This window comes from Melopsittacus undulatus, chromosome 14 (assembly GCF_012275295.1).
Source record: "Melopsittacus undulatus isolate bMelUnd1 chromosome 14, bMelUnd1.mat.Z, whole genome shotgun sequence".
Taxonomy (NCBI): domain Eukaryota; kingdom Metazoa; phylum Chordata; class Aves; order Psittaciformes; family Psittaculidae; genus Melopsittacus; species Melopsittacus undulatus.
This window is the reverse complement of record NC_047540.1, coordinates 2,328,471-2,343,151: the sequence shown is the minus strand read 5'-3', so window position 1 is coordinate 2,343,151 and position 14,681 is coordinate 2,328,471. Positions and strand designations below refer to the sequence as shown.

The 14,681-nt window shown below is 43.3% G+C and overlaps 2 protein-coding genes across 2 annotated transcripts; both read right to left on the bottom strand.

Annotated features, from left to right (window-relative positions):
• Positions 1–1,335: 1,335 nt before the first annotated feature.
• Positions 1,336–6,997, bottom strand: MYCBP (MYC binding protein). The gene is made up of 5 exons (XM_005140236.3): positions 6,876–6,997; positions 6,592–6,664; positions 5,139–5,187; positions 3,771–3,900; positions 1,336–1,434 (listed from the first exon to the last, which is right to left on the bottom strand). Exons 1-5 carry the CDS (start codon positions 6,888–6,890, stop codon positions 1,390–1,392), a joined length of 312 nt encoding a protein of 103 aa, XP_005140293.1. The 5' UTR covers positions 6,891–6,997; the 3' UTR covers positions 1,336–1,389.
• Positions 6,998–9,777: 2,780 nt separating this feature from the next.
• On the bottom strand, positions 9,778–12,390 carry GJA9 (gap junction protein alpha 9). The gene is made up of 2 exons (XM_005140235.4): positions 12,339–12,390; positions 9,778–11,557 (listed from the first exon to the last, which is right to left on the bottom strand). The coding sequence occupies exon 2, from the start codon at positions 11,534–11,536 to the stop codon at positions 9,974–9,976; it is 1,563 nt and encodes a 520-aa protein (XP_005140292.2). The 5' UTR covers positions 11,537–11,557; positions 12,339–12,390; the 3' UTR covers positions 9,778–9,973.
• Positions 12,391–14,681: the final 2,291 nt, after the last annotated feature.

The window sequence follows — 14,681 nt, the reverse complement described above, 5'->3', positions numbered from 1 at the left end:
AGAGAGAAGGGAATGCAGCTGTGAACAGTGTAAATGTGTTCTACAGCCCTCAGAAGTCTCTGCCACCCCGCGACAGCCTCACCCCAACACCTGACCTGCCTGCTGTTGCTTTGGCAGGACTTGCTCCATGCAGTGTTTGTCTTCCTCCAGTTGTGTTACCCACAGCACATATGCAGCTGCACAAAGCATTTCACAGCATAATCCTCTCCCTCTTTCCACATGCTACAACTTATTATATTGTCCTAACTTACAGTGAGCTTTCTTCTCTCTTTTGCTGCAGAAGGTGGGGTGTTTTCTCCTGTTTGTTTGGTCAGGGCAGGGCTTTTGGGTGTTGTCTCACAGGTTTCACACAGTATTTTCCCCTCCTTTAGCACTCTTCTGGTCTCTAAATCAATAATAGCACCAGTAGTAAGGTAAACACCCATTACATTTGTTAGCCCTTGATTTCAGTTCCCACACTGCCTTCAGAACGAGTTCTGATCCATCCCATACACCTCTAAGACAAGCTGCAAAACCCATCCTAGAAACAAAGAAGTTAAAACTAACAGCCAGTAGATCTGATACACAAGACAGCTACTGCACCTCTCCCTCCCCTTGTTTTTTACTGCCATCAGTTGCTGTTAAAGTACCTACTTTTAGGAGATGAATGCAGCTCTTCAAAAGGTACATTTTAATTTTCTTTTCCACATTAGATGAATATGAAAAGAGCACTCCCTACATTGTATTTAGCATGTGCCACTAATTACACAGGACACCCATTATGAGTAACAGCGTTTTATTCTGTTCAGAACCATCCAGGTATATCTGGATCAAATCCCCAGGGTTAGAGACATGAACTGCATGGAAACACATACACCTCATGCAAATTAAAGTGCAAGCTCAGTAGGTACTGCACCTCCAACATTGTGTTATATCCACCATGTAGCACAACTCCACTCCTGTCATGCCTCTATGAGTCGTTATTCTGTCAGCTTCAGCAGAAGCCCACCCTCAGTGCTGAGCATCAACTTGGAACATATCTTGGAGGTCCTGCTTTAGTTCACAGCTGGTCCATCTGTGTCATGTCATCCCCTCCAGTTAAAAGAAAACCAAAGAGAGAGATCAGCAGTTTAAGAGGACCATTGACCACAAAGCAGAGTTTACACAAAGCTGGCAGGCTCAGTGACCTACGCATTCATCACAACTACCACCTTCCCTGAAGCACAGAAAGCAAGAAAGTTGACCAATTTGCTTAAACTCATGTGTTGCTGCAGCTGCACACTCACAATACTGCATCTTTTCAGATGATGAGGTAACAAAATAGACATAAGAACTCACACACACAAAAAAAAAGACTGCAGTTCTCAGGAAGCCCTTTATTAAGTCAAGATATTAAAGGAGGAACTACTGCTATTCACCAGGCGTGTCTTCTTCAGGCGGTTCATACTGAGCCAGCTGTGGATTTAAAGAGAGGAGTTTAGTTAGCTGCAACATCTCAGAGACACTTTCTACATTCAGAAACGTAGGAATACATCTGCTCTGAAAGTGTTTCATTTACTCTGGGCGTTTTAATCCATCGCTGATATTTATACAAGTCAGGCAACAAAGTATCCCATCCCTCAGAACATCAGCCTGTCACATTGTATAGTCATGAAGTTTTAACAAGGGGGTTTAAATACCCTTTCAAACATATATATCTTGTTCCCTCTTCCTTATTCTAGATATCATTAAGTACTTTTCATCACAAATAGAAGCTGATGATCAGTGCCCTCTAAGCTTTGATTTCACTGAAACAATCACTCATAGCCACAGAACCCAAACTAACATTTCCTGTCATCATTCCAGCTTTCACTGTGCTTTCTGGAGACTATGGCCAGGGAATAATGCACTAAAGTATGCCCTTTACTTGTGAAGTTATTCCCAAATAATAATATATGAGGGTATTTACTTGATCTCAGTTACACTAAAGATAAACTCAAGCTTCAAAACCAGTTCAAGCATTAGGACTGAATCTCAGTCCAGTTTCCTCAATGAAGATTCTTCCCCCTCCTGCAAGTTGTGGAGTAGGTAAAATTAAACAAAGTACATAATGCTCCATCCCTGGCAGTGTTCAAGGCCAGGTTGGATGAAGCCTTGGGTGATAGGGTTTAGTGTGAGGTGTCCCTGCCCATGGCAGGGGGGGTGGAACCAGATGATCTTAAGGTCCTTTCCAACCCCAACTATTCTATGATTTTATGATTCTATAAATTCCAATACCCCCATGTTTCTCATGGCAACTCCAACTTACAGCAATCCCTCTGTCCCCAGCAAGTGATAAAATAGCATTCTCATGGATTTCACCACAGAAGATGGCCAGTACACAACCCAAACTGAGTTTTCCTATCCACAAAGGGCCTAACTATTGCCTTCCTGCTCCTACCCCACCTAAATACCTAACATTCTGACCAGTAAATATAAGGAAAAGCACAGATCTGCACAGACCACCCCCACCTATTTGGACACAGTTCAAATTACCACTAAATGCACAGTTAAAGGCATGTATTTTGTGCTAGAGGACTGCTAAAGTATAATGTTCTCCCCACATTCTGTCCCTGGAAAGTTCTACAGTATGTCCCAGTGACAGGCAGAAGATGTTAAGGGAAAGAAAGGAAAACCAAACACAAATACTGGAACACACACAGTAAGAGTTATCATTTGAAGGCTGAAGAAGATGAAAGCACAAGTAAGTCCATGATTACGGAAAGAGGCTTTACCACAACAAGTTTTGACTTTGTTAAAAGATTCCTTTAAACAACAATCCAGGTTACTCTGGTTTCATGTGACTACTTACTATGGGTTCCTTTAAAGTCAGCTACATCAAGTGAACTACTGGTCTATTGCTACTCCCCATAAAATCCTGCTCTTTCCCATATTTCCTAGTAAGAAATAACAAATGGAGCTATAAGGACTCAGAGTGGGTAACAGAAGGAGAAGAATTACAAGGAGACAGCAAAGAGGGCACTCCAGATGAGAAATACAAAGAGGTAATGCCCAATATTCCCTTCTCCCACTGTTAAGGTCCCAAAACACAGGGATGTTTACACGTAACAGCTATCCTCTGCCAACAAATGCATGGAAACCTGCAGCAGCACATAAGCTACTAGGTTAAGGTTCTCAAAGGTCTCCTTCAGTGTTGTTAGGTTTACAGTCAGTGCCCTCTCCTAAGGAGAAGTTGTTCAGGGCCCTTTCAGCCAGACTGGAGACCTATTACAGAAGGGCTCTGCCTCAGTTAACACCTGAGAACCAGTGCAGTTGCAGCCAGAGAACCACCAGGCTGGTTTAGCTGAAAAGTGGAAATGTTCCATACAGAACCAAGTGCCTCCACTGGTGACATCCTGACACAGGCACGGCCATACAAACCAATAGGGAATATTCCTCCTTCAGTTTGACTTTTGATAGCCTTTATGATACACTAGCTTCTTTTTGAAGACACTTGTCTGATATTATGTAGCTCATGCTGCCACAACTTAAACACATCCACAAGGGACTGAACAAAGACACGGGATTAGCTTTAATACAGACTTCCACCAAGTAATAAATTCCCTAGTCTTGCAATACTGTTCTGTGTTAGAGAATATAAGAAGCATCCCATAAAAAGTAATCTGTACAACAACATTTATCAGCATTCCTCAGCCTACACAATGCAACAACACTCATCAGTTACTCTAATAGAAGGAAGTTAGTAGAAGTATTAAAGTGCTCTTCTTGTGGTGTGATGTGGAACTACTGAGGGACACCAAGTAGACTTGTACCTTGGTTTTCAGGTTTTTATTTTCTTCCAACACAGCTTCATATTTCTCTTTCATCTCTGCCACTTCCAAGCGAAGTGCCTCTATTTCTGGATTCTCAGGAGCTAAAGCTCTCAGATGATGCTTCAGAAAGCTGATATTTGATGTTAAGTGTTTATTCAGTTAGATAACACAACCATATTTGAATACTTATGAAGCTAATGCTGCAATACACAAAACTGCATTAAAACACTGAAAGTTACTGCAGCAGTTTACATCCTACAGGATGAAGGTGCAAAAATAAGGAAGTTTGTCAAGTTCATTAGTATTATTCCTTTAAAAAAAAAGACAAGACATCAGCATACACAGGGCAAATTCTCATGTTTTACTGCACCGGCCTCTTCCTCTCTGAAATGGGGAAGTTCTGAAGAATTAAAAGGAATACCAAAAACCAGAAGCAACAGCCAAAAAAGGGCAGCTGCTTAAAACCAGCAAGAAATCAAAAGTATTACTTTCCCTCCCCTCCTCTTGCATTAATTTAAAAACAAAGCAGCAGCCAACTTCAGAAGCCACAGATACTGTGATTACTCAAATCTAATGCTGCAGGTCTAAGACATTCTGTAATGGTCTTATCCTGGGTTCCACTGTAGCGGTCATTTTCCTCCTTCTTAGTAGCTGGTACAGCACTGTGTTTCTGACTTTAGTCTGGGAACAGTGCTGATAGCGGCAATGTTTTTAGTTGTTGCTCACTAATGTTTACCCCAGTCAAGGACTTTTCAGCTCATGTTCTGCCAGGGAGGAGGGGAAGCTAGAAGGAAGCAGAGACAGGACCCCCAACCCAAACTGGCCAAAGGGATATTCCATACCACAGCACATCATGCCTAGTATAGAAACTGCAGGGATTACCCAAAAGGCCCAGATCACTGCTCAGGTCGGGCTGGGTGAGTACTGAGCAATTGTATTCTCTCCCCTTATTGCTTCCCCTATCATTATTATTGGTGGCAGCAGCAGTGGTTTGTGTTATACCTTAGTTGACTGTTCTTATCTCAACCTGTGGGAGTTACATTCTTTCCATTCTCCTCCCCAAGGGAGGGAACAGGGGGAGGAAGGAGGGGAGTGAGCAAGCAGCTGCATGGTTCTGAGTTACCAGCTGGGCTTAAAGCACAACAGATTTCCAGTTGCTGACACACTGATAGACACACTTCTCTTGCATCCTGTCAGACTTCCTGTTAGCCTGGAAGAATGCAGTTACCAGCTAAAATGCAGCCAGAAAAGCCACGTTCCCCACATAAGTCTCTAAAGGAGCCTCTCCAGCTCACCTACGGGTCAGAAGCAGTACCACTGGTGGGTCTGAAGCCTCTATGAACAGTTAGCAGAAGAGAAAAAGGATACTCCAGTGCATTATTTGGTTTCTCTGGCTCTTCATATAAGGCTACCAACACTGCAAATAGAAAATATTCAACAATTGCAACAATTCCTTGCAACTCTAAGTTTTAAAACCATGTACCAACAGTCAGAAGGCACACAAGCTGCAATGCCACATTCACATTGCCCTGAGTAACAAGACTTTCACCTATATACTTTGATGTAAACACATGTGCTGTACAGGAGGGAACAGAGCATCCCACCCAGTGACAGCAGGTCAGAAGTTGTATTGATTCTCTGACCACAGTTTTTGGCTATTCTAGCATAAAACAGCCTGGGCAATTTTTATATAGTCCACACACAACCATAGTATTGGCCTTCATCAGCAGTTTTAAGTGTTTAAATGTTTCGTGACTCTCCCAGTCATAAAGCATTACTTCCACTTAAGCTTTGAAACACAGGACATCATCAGCACTTCCACAGTTTGACTAAAACCAGCACCGGCAGCCACACACCAACTCCGTATCTGGAAAACTCAGTCCAAGTTTTGAACTTTTATGTGTCTTTGAATCCTCTGAGTATTCCTGAATACTCAGTCCCACACATAACTATTCCCTCCTCCCCACAGGGAGCACACATGTGGCATATAAAACATTGCTCATGAATACACAGATGCCTCCTCCCAGTTTCAGATGCCCAAACTCCACAGCCAAGTTGGTTTTATGCCAAGCACTACAGTGAAAAACAAGATTAGGAAGCCCCACTGCTTGGAAGACCTCATTTTGCCATCCCAGAGGATGTGCAGAATTGTGGTAGATCAAATGGTACCCACACACCAGACTGAGAGTCTTCATGTGGCACCTATTAGAATCATAGAACAGTTATTCACTTAACATCCTAAATCTTCTGCTCTCTCTTTAAACATTATTTCCAAGCAAAGAATATTAACAGACTTTTCTCCACATAGATTGTAAGGCTCTCAAAAAGGCTTCAGCAAGATTTAAAAGACACTAAGCCATACAGAAAGCCAAAACAAGCATCAAGTTTGGCACCATCATTTCCCCACTGTGCTATGGGGTCACTCTCACAGGTTCAGTAGCTTCAGGAGGAGCACTGAGCTCCAGTCAAGAATGGATCTTTTTAAACAAAGTGTTTTTAAGAGCATATTTGCTGTTACTTCACCTCAAGAATTTCCTTTGTCTGGAGCTCTCTGGCTGAATTCAGCCTCCAAACAATGCAGCTGTGCCCAAAAGCGAGCAGAGAAGAGCACTCTGGCCGAACAAGAGGTCTCCAACACACACCGTAAGAGGGCTGGAGCCGCCTTCCCTCTCCACACGCTGCTCTTAGCAACCGACCGACCCGCACACCACGAACCTATGGAGCCAGCAAGGGCCTCGCTCCGCAGGCCGGACCCGGCGAGGGGGAAGCGCGACCGGGGAAGAGCCCGAAGGGAACCGGCGGGCGCGGGCCGCGGCCTTACCCTTGGTGAGCGCGTCCAGCACCCCTGTCTTCTCCAGGTACCGGCGGAACTGCTCCCGCTTGGAGTCCTCGGCCTGAGGGAGGACGCCCACACGGTCAGCGCAGCGACGCTTCCCCCCGCACCTCAGCTAACGGAGGCGGCTCCTCGGGCCCGCCCGGCTCCCCCTTCACCGCCGCCGAGGGGATGCGGAGGGCCGGGCCGCTGCCGGGCCGCAGCCGGTCCCTTCCCCCGCGCCGGCGGCGGGGCCGGGCCACGCCATCCCCGAGGGCTCGCTCCGCTCCTACCTTGCAATACGCCATCGAGCCCCTCAACGCGCCTGCGCGGCCGCACGCCTGCGCCCTGTGCGTTTATGGCGCCCGGCGCGTCCCCGCCGTTACCATAGCGACCGAACGGCCGCGACGCCCGGGGCAACACCTCCCGGTGGGCCGAGGCCGCACCGGGCCTCTTGCCATGCCCGGGCCCGGGCCCGGGTCTCGCCTCAGCCGGGCAGCGCTGGTGTTGTCTCCACAGTGGGGTCGTTACTCGCCGGTAGGCACAGCGCTGAGGGGTTCATCTGGGCACGTTGGAGCCCTGCATGCATCAGGGTATAAATGTTTCAGAGCATCAAAAATTGCTTTTCACTGGTCAGAAGTCATCACATATATCATTAATTCGCTACCTTCCAAGGGGTAAATTGTTCTTGCTTGCCATGGAAATTAGCATGTGAAGGTGTATGGTCCTGGGTTGAGACAGTGATTGCTATCTCCCCCAGGCACCATGCCCCTTAACCCAATCACCACTATGGCTTGTTGACTTCCTGCTTTTCTGGTCCTTGTTTTGTCTTCGGCACCTTCTACTGCAGATGTCCTCCTTTTATCAGTCCTTTAGCTCTTCTGCCAAGGTCAAGGTAAGTCAGTAAAGGCTGTATTGCTCATACAAAGTCTTGTTTCTCCAGGTGATGGTGTTCATCAAACCAGACGCCGTTATCACCACAGCAAAGCCCATCTGTGATGTACATCACCACAGCAGCAGTCATCCAGACCACGGGGAGATGGGATGTCTGAGCCTTCACCATGTCCCTGAGCAGTGAAGTACTACCCAGGATCACAGCTTTTGGCTTTCAGGTCAGATAACTCAGGGCTTGGGTAGTAACTGGACCTCACTGAAAAATGCCCAGAGTAGAAAGTTGCTGCTCTGCCTTCCCAAGAGCCTCCTGAAAGTTTTATGTGGCAACACTTTGCATCAAAAAGAAAGTCTTTAACCTCCGCCTGTCACAAAAATGGAAGCGGTTACACCAGTTTATGTTTGTGAAACACTGTGGTATTTACTGACCAGTCAAATCTGTTTGCTATAAATATAGAAAGAAAAGGAACCAATGCAATAATCTGGTAATGTTAGGGTCCTTTCAGACTTTTTCTGCACACTGTTCTGCAGTGTCTGCAGTTTTCAATGGAATTAAGTCACACTTTTCTGTTGGGAAGGTGCCGTGATGAAATAGATTGATTGGCCCATGTCCACAAAAACAGCGAATACAGATCCTCTGATCTGGAAAACAAATTCATTTGTATCTTGTCTTGAACCATCAGAAATGCAAATGTCATATCCCATGGGTGAGCTTCTGAATGCTACTTCTTTATTATTTAGACAGCAGGGGCAGAGTGCATTAAATACAAGGCTTTTTATTACAGAGACATTAAATGACAAACATGCATTAGCACAGTTAACATCTGAAGAAACTTACACATTGAGAAGTGCAAGAATTGAAGCTGCAGTAGTAGGATTAACTCAGCTAAATCACACTACACATATATATACACATTGTATAATACATTGCTGTGTATTATGCAATGTTATATTTTACAGTGTAGCAGAATTACATAGGCTCTATTTATGATTACACATAGAGCAATACTAGAGTTGAGAATAGCTGCTGGAAAAAAAAACCAGCAAATAGTTTTAGTAGTATTAATGTGTATTTCTATGTGGACAGAGCCAAATCAATGCTGCTGCAAGCAAAACAGACTTTCAGGTTTCCTGGCTCCTTTTTTTCCCTAATACTGTACAGCCTTTGGCCAATCTAAACCATGGCTGGCTCATAAGCTTAATGATAATTAATGATTATATCACATAATGATAACGCACACTACAAATTTAATGATGCCATAATATCATGATGCTACATCTCACATATTATTTTTCAGTACATGTACAGTAAGTCAAAAGCCACACAGGTACATGCTGCTGCATCCCAGATGTGCCACCTCGCTAAGGACTTGCAGCCTGTCAGTGCCGAGCCACTCAAGTAAATGTATTTCATTCATAGATGTATCGAATACAAATATAACACAGTATTTTGTTTGTCTTTCCATCCATTCCATGGAACTTGCCTGGAGCAGCAAGTGGATGAATGTCCTTTATTTGTTCTATTACCCCCATAAAAAGCTCCTTCTAAACAATTATAAGCATTCTTCAATTTAAAAGCTTGCAGAATTTAGGGAACAGACAGACAAAAAAGGAGTAATTCTACAGTTTGATAAAGCTTTCATATGTTTTTTGACATAGTAACTGAAAGTAGGAAGGTATTTCTGCTTGTTCCCCAGAATAAGTCTAGTTTGTGAAATCCAAATTTTCTCATTAATAAATTCCAATAACTTGTTTGCTGATTAAAGATTAAATAAAAAGATAACTTATTAGTTTTATGCAAAATCTCACAGCTCGTAACTCACCTGCAATTTATAGTGCTTGAAAACTGTAATAGTGTATTCAACGTTAACAGAGATTCACCTTGCTTTTTCTGCCGAGGAAGTCAATGGTGATACAGTGAAAAAAGTATACTGTGGTGTCGCAAATTAGTGATACATGTATCAAATGCTTTGTTCTTTTTGTATTTAACACAGTTCAACCAGGAATACATTTGACACTCTGCTTTCGGGCAGTGCTCAAATGCCTGTGTGAATTCGCAGAGAGAACTATATTTACTGATAATGAATTTCTCCTGAGAGCACCAGTGCTGTCTTTAGCCTCATTTCATGTATTGGTCTTTATAAAATACACTATTAGACTGTAAATTTTGTCCTCTAGTTTTATTCAGTTTAAACAGTATTAGCTGTGATTTTATGTCTGACTTTTTCTAATATGTGGACTACATGAGGTGTGTTTCCCTTCTGAGCTGGAAGTATAGTGTATAAGTTTATATGCTGAGTTCTAAGCCACCCTTTCATTACAAAGGAAGTAAAGAGCCTGTTTAAAAGCCGCTTAGCTAAGATTCAAAGTGCTTTTCTAGCTATGTGAAACAACTGTTTCAAGCTCAGTAATTTAGCTACTCTTACACATAGGTCCTGCTTGTGTCTCAATGGTCAGTAATTACCCAGCACTGACCAGTGCAATTGGGGGTTAACTGGTGCTATATCTGCAGATCAGTGGGTGCTCGCCTGCTGCTGGCACTGCTTGACATGGACACTCGTCTAGACAGAGAGAAAGGCTTAGGGCTGTCACAGGTTCTACTTTGTTTAGACCCTGAGCTCACCTCCCCTGTAGAGTCAGGAGTGTCTGGTCGGCTACACTTCTTTACATCAGCATTGCAAGAAGCTTGGGCTTTGTCTGCACTGAAAGTGCTTTGTCTTCTGCTGCTGTTCTTTGGAAGAGAATTTGTAGAAGCTTCTGCACTCTCAGCCACTGCTGAGCAGTTCCAAGATGAACTCATTCCGTGTTGTCTTCTGAAACCGGTAACAGGAAAAGTTGTGTGGGGTTGTAGTGAAGTTTGAGATGGAGTTTCAGCACAGCTTCCCAAGCACATGCTTGGAGCTAGAGCTGCATTCTGAGTAACAACAAGGAAATGTTTCTTTTCAGCTTCTTTTTGCACATCATGTGCTTCTTTCCCAAGCTCTCCAAGCAAGCCTTCATTATTATTGGTGCTGGTATTTTGAGTCTGATTGCCTAAAGCATTTGTAGCTGGCCTCTTCTTTGGTGACTTGATGTCCTGATTACAATGAGTGTAATTGCTGCTGCTTTCTGTACGGTTGTTTTGCACAGGCTGAAACATGGGAGGAGCATTTAGAAGTGGGTAGACAGCAGTCCCAGTCTGCTTTTCCATTAAGAAGGTATAGCCACTAAGTGCAGAAGGAAGAGTTTTTTGAGGGGTGGTGGATATTCCCAAAGAAGAGTGTGGTATCACAGAGTACTTCTTAGATTTGTTTATGCAGAAATTTTCAGGGTCATCCTTTGTTTTACTCTGCCCACAAAGTCCCATTTTGATCTTTCGGAATCCCAGATGGATAATTTCTAGGATATTTAGAAGCAATGACACAGTTGCTATTGATTGCATGAATAAGATGAACACTGTCTTTTCTGTTGGTCTAGACACAAAGCAGTCAACTGTGTTTGGACAAGGATCTCTCTGACATTTATAAAGGGGATCTAGATGAAAGCCATAGAGAAGATACTGCCCAATCATAAACCCGACTTCCACTGCAGATCTTGTGAAAATATGTATCACGTAAGTGCAGAGCAAAGAGCCTCTCAGGGGTGCTTTGTTCAGCTTTCTTTGATCCAACTGCCGGAGTTCTCTCTCCAGCCTTTTCCTGTTTTCAGTCATTTCTAGTTCAGTGCTTTCGAGTTCCACCCTTACCTGAGCTTTCTTTTTTTGCCTCTCTTTCTCCAAGGCTCTTAGTCTGTATAAAGCATGTCCCATATATACCAAGGAAGGGGAAGACACAAATATAACTTGCAAGACCCAGTATCTTATGAGAGAGATGGGAAAGGCCTCATCATAGCACACGTTTCTGCAACCAGGTTGCTCAGTATTGCATATAAATTCAGATTGTTCATCATTCCAAACATCCTCAGTTGCCACTCCAAGGACAAGCATTCGAAATATGAAGAGGATCGTTAGCCAAATCTTTCCAATAATAGTGGAATGAATGTGGACCTCCTCTAAAATGCCACCAAGGAAATTCCAGTCTCCCATGGTTATTCTGCCATCTTAACACTAAAACATATGAGAGAAAAAGGTATCAAGCATTGAAGCTGGAGTCCTTTCTTAACACAGTGTATGACCCACTGCTCGCTGAGAATCTGGGTGGTATTGTCTCCCATCTACAAGACAGAGAAATGCATCATCCACCTGTGTCTAACGTATCAGTAAAAGACATCCTGATAAACTCATTACCATGAAGTATTAAGCACCCTCAGCCTACATCAGGACGCCTTACTAGTTGTAGGATTTTATGAGCATTATGCAGTCTGTTTGAGCCAACAGCAGCATCGGAGCAGCATGTTTCTACCTAGGACACTTCTGAAGATACAGGAGTATTTCCCACTCCTCCTTTTTAGATGTCCCAAGCCCCACAGCACAGCTGAAGTTACAGTGATGTCCAGTGACTCTCAGCAGCAAAAACTGGTTATACAAAAGAACTCAAGAGGGAATAAACCATCTTACTCAACAGAATTCAATAATACTAAAAAGAGAATAATCTCATTTTTTAATTTATTTATTTTTTAGGATAAAGGTGTTTTAACACCACTAAACCCAATGTTTTCTGTTCAAATGGGATTTGTTTTCACCCTGTAGAACGGGAGTATTAAGAAATCAAATGGAAGTTGCAGTCTTACAGCTGCAATGCTGATGAGTATAGAGGTAACTTTATGTTAAGGCAGCTTATCAAACCTGAAAATACACTTGCAGATTGCTGTACAAATGGGCAGCAAGTCAGACAGGTTTGAAAGATAAAGAAATTAAACAGAAATGGCAAATTAAAATGAACACATACCTTTCTTTACAACAACGTGTACAATTACAGACCCTCAGCATCCAGTGATGCGTTACAGCCGCTGCCATCTTCCCCCTCTGTGAGGAAACTTCACATTATAAGCAGTTTATTTTGCTACAGCAGCCAGTGCTGGAGCACAAGCTTTGACACACAGAGGTTATATTTGCTAGGGATGGAGGGAGGAGAAAATCAATTGGTGTTCAGTGTGCTACTGCTCCAAGCCTAATTTAGCTATGACCAATGAAAGCATTTCCTTATAAAAAGCCAGAAATGAAAAATCTGCAGTTCTGATTTCCTTCAGATTATGGTCCCTTTCACCTCTCCAGCACCTTCCATGTTTTAAGAACAATCTCAACCTCAGACAAACAGAAGAAAACAAAACTTTCTAAGTTTTTGTGTCCGTATCTCACAGAACCACTTGGCTTGCCTGTGCAGAGGGGAAGAAGGTAAATTCTCCCACATAGCATCACTATAAATCTCTGCAGATAGCCTGTTCTCCTGGAGCTGCTCAGCACCACACTCCTCATGTAAAAACACAGCGGTAGCACTTTCATCCCCTACATGTTCATTTCCTCTTCATGACAGCATCTCTCTTTCTATTCTCCAGTTTTGCACCTCTTGTTTGCTCTCCTTGTGCCATCTCACTTGTCACACTGATGGCATTAAAACACACCATTTTCACCATCTGCATCATTCAGTATTTCTTTTCAGGAGTAAGTCATTGTCATTCCAGTCTAATTTCAGTGTTTGGGTTAGAAGGGATCTTAAAATACCACATAGTCCAAATCCCTGCCACAGGCAACAGCACCTTCCACTAGACCAGGTTGCTCAGATCCCCATCCAACCCGAGTCTGAATGCTTCCAATGATGGAGCATTCACAAGTTCTCTGCCAACGTGTGTCTCAGCACCCTCATTCCTTTGCTTACGTAAAGGTTTAAGAGCAAATACCATCTTGAAGAAGTCCACCTGGCACTGACGGATAGATCCCCATTTATAAGCAGAGCTGATGCACAGACAGTTCTTTCAGAGAGCTTCAGATCTACACGAATCGATTTTTCAGCCTGTTGGACTGCTCTGGTGTATCTGGGGTGCATCACTGATGAGCTGGGGAACAAACTTTCAGCACTCCAAACTTTAGGAAATGGCTGCAAAAAACGTTGAGGAAAGGGGAGGGAAAGAGCCTTAATTTTAGAAAAGGAAAGCTGAGGGAAAGAAATACACTTGTTTTGTGTTCAAAGACTCTCTTGGAGCCAGCATTAGCAATGCTGGTATTGATGTGTAACTCCTACCTCTAGGACTGATATGAGTGGAGTATATCTAGTACTACAGAGCTCTTTCAGATGATTCTCCTCAGTGCCCTGCCAATGTATATTCCTGATCCAAGTGTCCTGTATGGGATAAATAAACTTCCTCTGCTGAGAACTCTGCAAAGCTAATCATTATCTTCTAATTTGGGTGCTGTGGATCAGTCAATAGGTCACGTCCAATTTCACGGTTAAATGACAGCCTGGAAGTATTCGATCATTTTGATAAGCCAGCAACCTACAGCAGCCTGTTAAGTACTTCCAGCAGGTTTCTAACTGTCTCTCTTTTCTATGGAGTACTTAAAGTAGGTTTCTAAACATGTTTCTGCTCTTCCTGAAAAGAATTCCAAGTCTGTTGAAGTGTTCCACAGCCCCCCCAAGATGCTACAGCTTTGTTTGAACATCCAAAGTGTTTGCTGAGACTCAACTATGGTGGCTGGGGAGCTGCTTCTTCTGTGAAAGGTGCTAGGACAAACACTGAATGATCTGCACATAATGTCCTGGGCTCCATTAGCTCGTTTTAAGTAGTATTTCAGTCAAATGACAACTTGACAAGTTGGAAGGGAAAATGAATTGAAGCACCAATGACAGTCTTACAGCACCAGTGTTGCTCTTTACTTCAGGCCAAGCATTTTGCACATGTGGTTATACAAACCATCATACCAACATTCAGTGTTTAGTAACAGAACACTTGGTGATACAAGATTTGCTGCAAAACGTCCCCTAAACTTCAACAGCTCTATTGTATTTTCTTAGCTGGAGGTCAAACACCATGGAAATAATTCAATCATGGAAATACTCTATGAATATCCACACCTTTTCATCCCTGCTCATCAATAACGTGCACTTTATGTGTACAATTGATTTTTCTGTTCTACTGTACTTGTCTGACCCACAATGGCCAGCTAGAGGCACAAACAGCAGGGATATGTCCTACAGGCTTTCAGGGTAACGTGGACACTCTCCCATGGTTTTCTTTCAGTCGTGACATTAGGATCACAAATGCTAAACTGCAATACTGAGAACTTTGGACTTTCA

Excerpts from the sequence above, each read along its gene's own strand:
- GJA9 (XM_005140235.4), bottom strand. The coding sequence starts at position 11,536 with ATGGGAGACTGGAATTTCCTTGGTGGCATTTTAGAGGAGGTCCACATT.
- MYCBP (XM_005140236.3), bottom strand. Across the intron at positions 3,901-5,138 it reads AAACCAAATAATGCACTGGA|CTTTCTGAAGCATCATCTGA; the intron begins GTATCCTTTTTC and ends ATCAAATATCAG. Across the intron at positions 1,435-3,770 it reads ATAAAAACCTGAAAACCAAG|CTGGCTCAGTATGAACCGCC; the intron begins GTACAAGTCTAC and ends TTAAATCCACAG.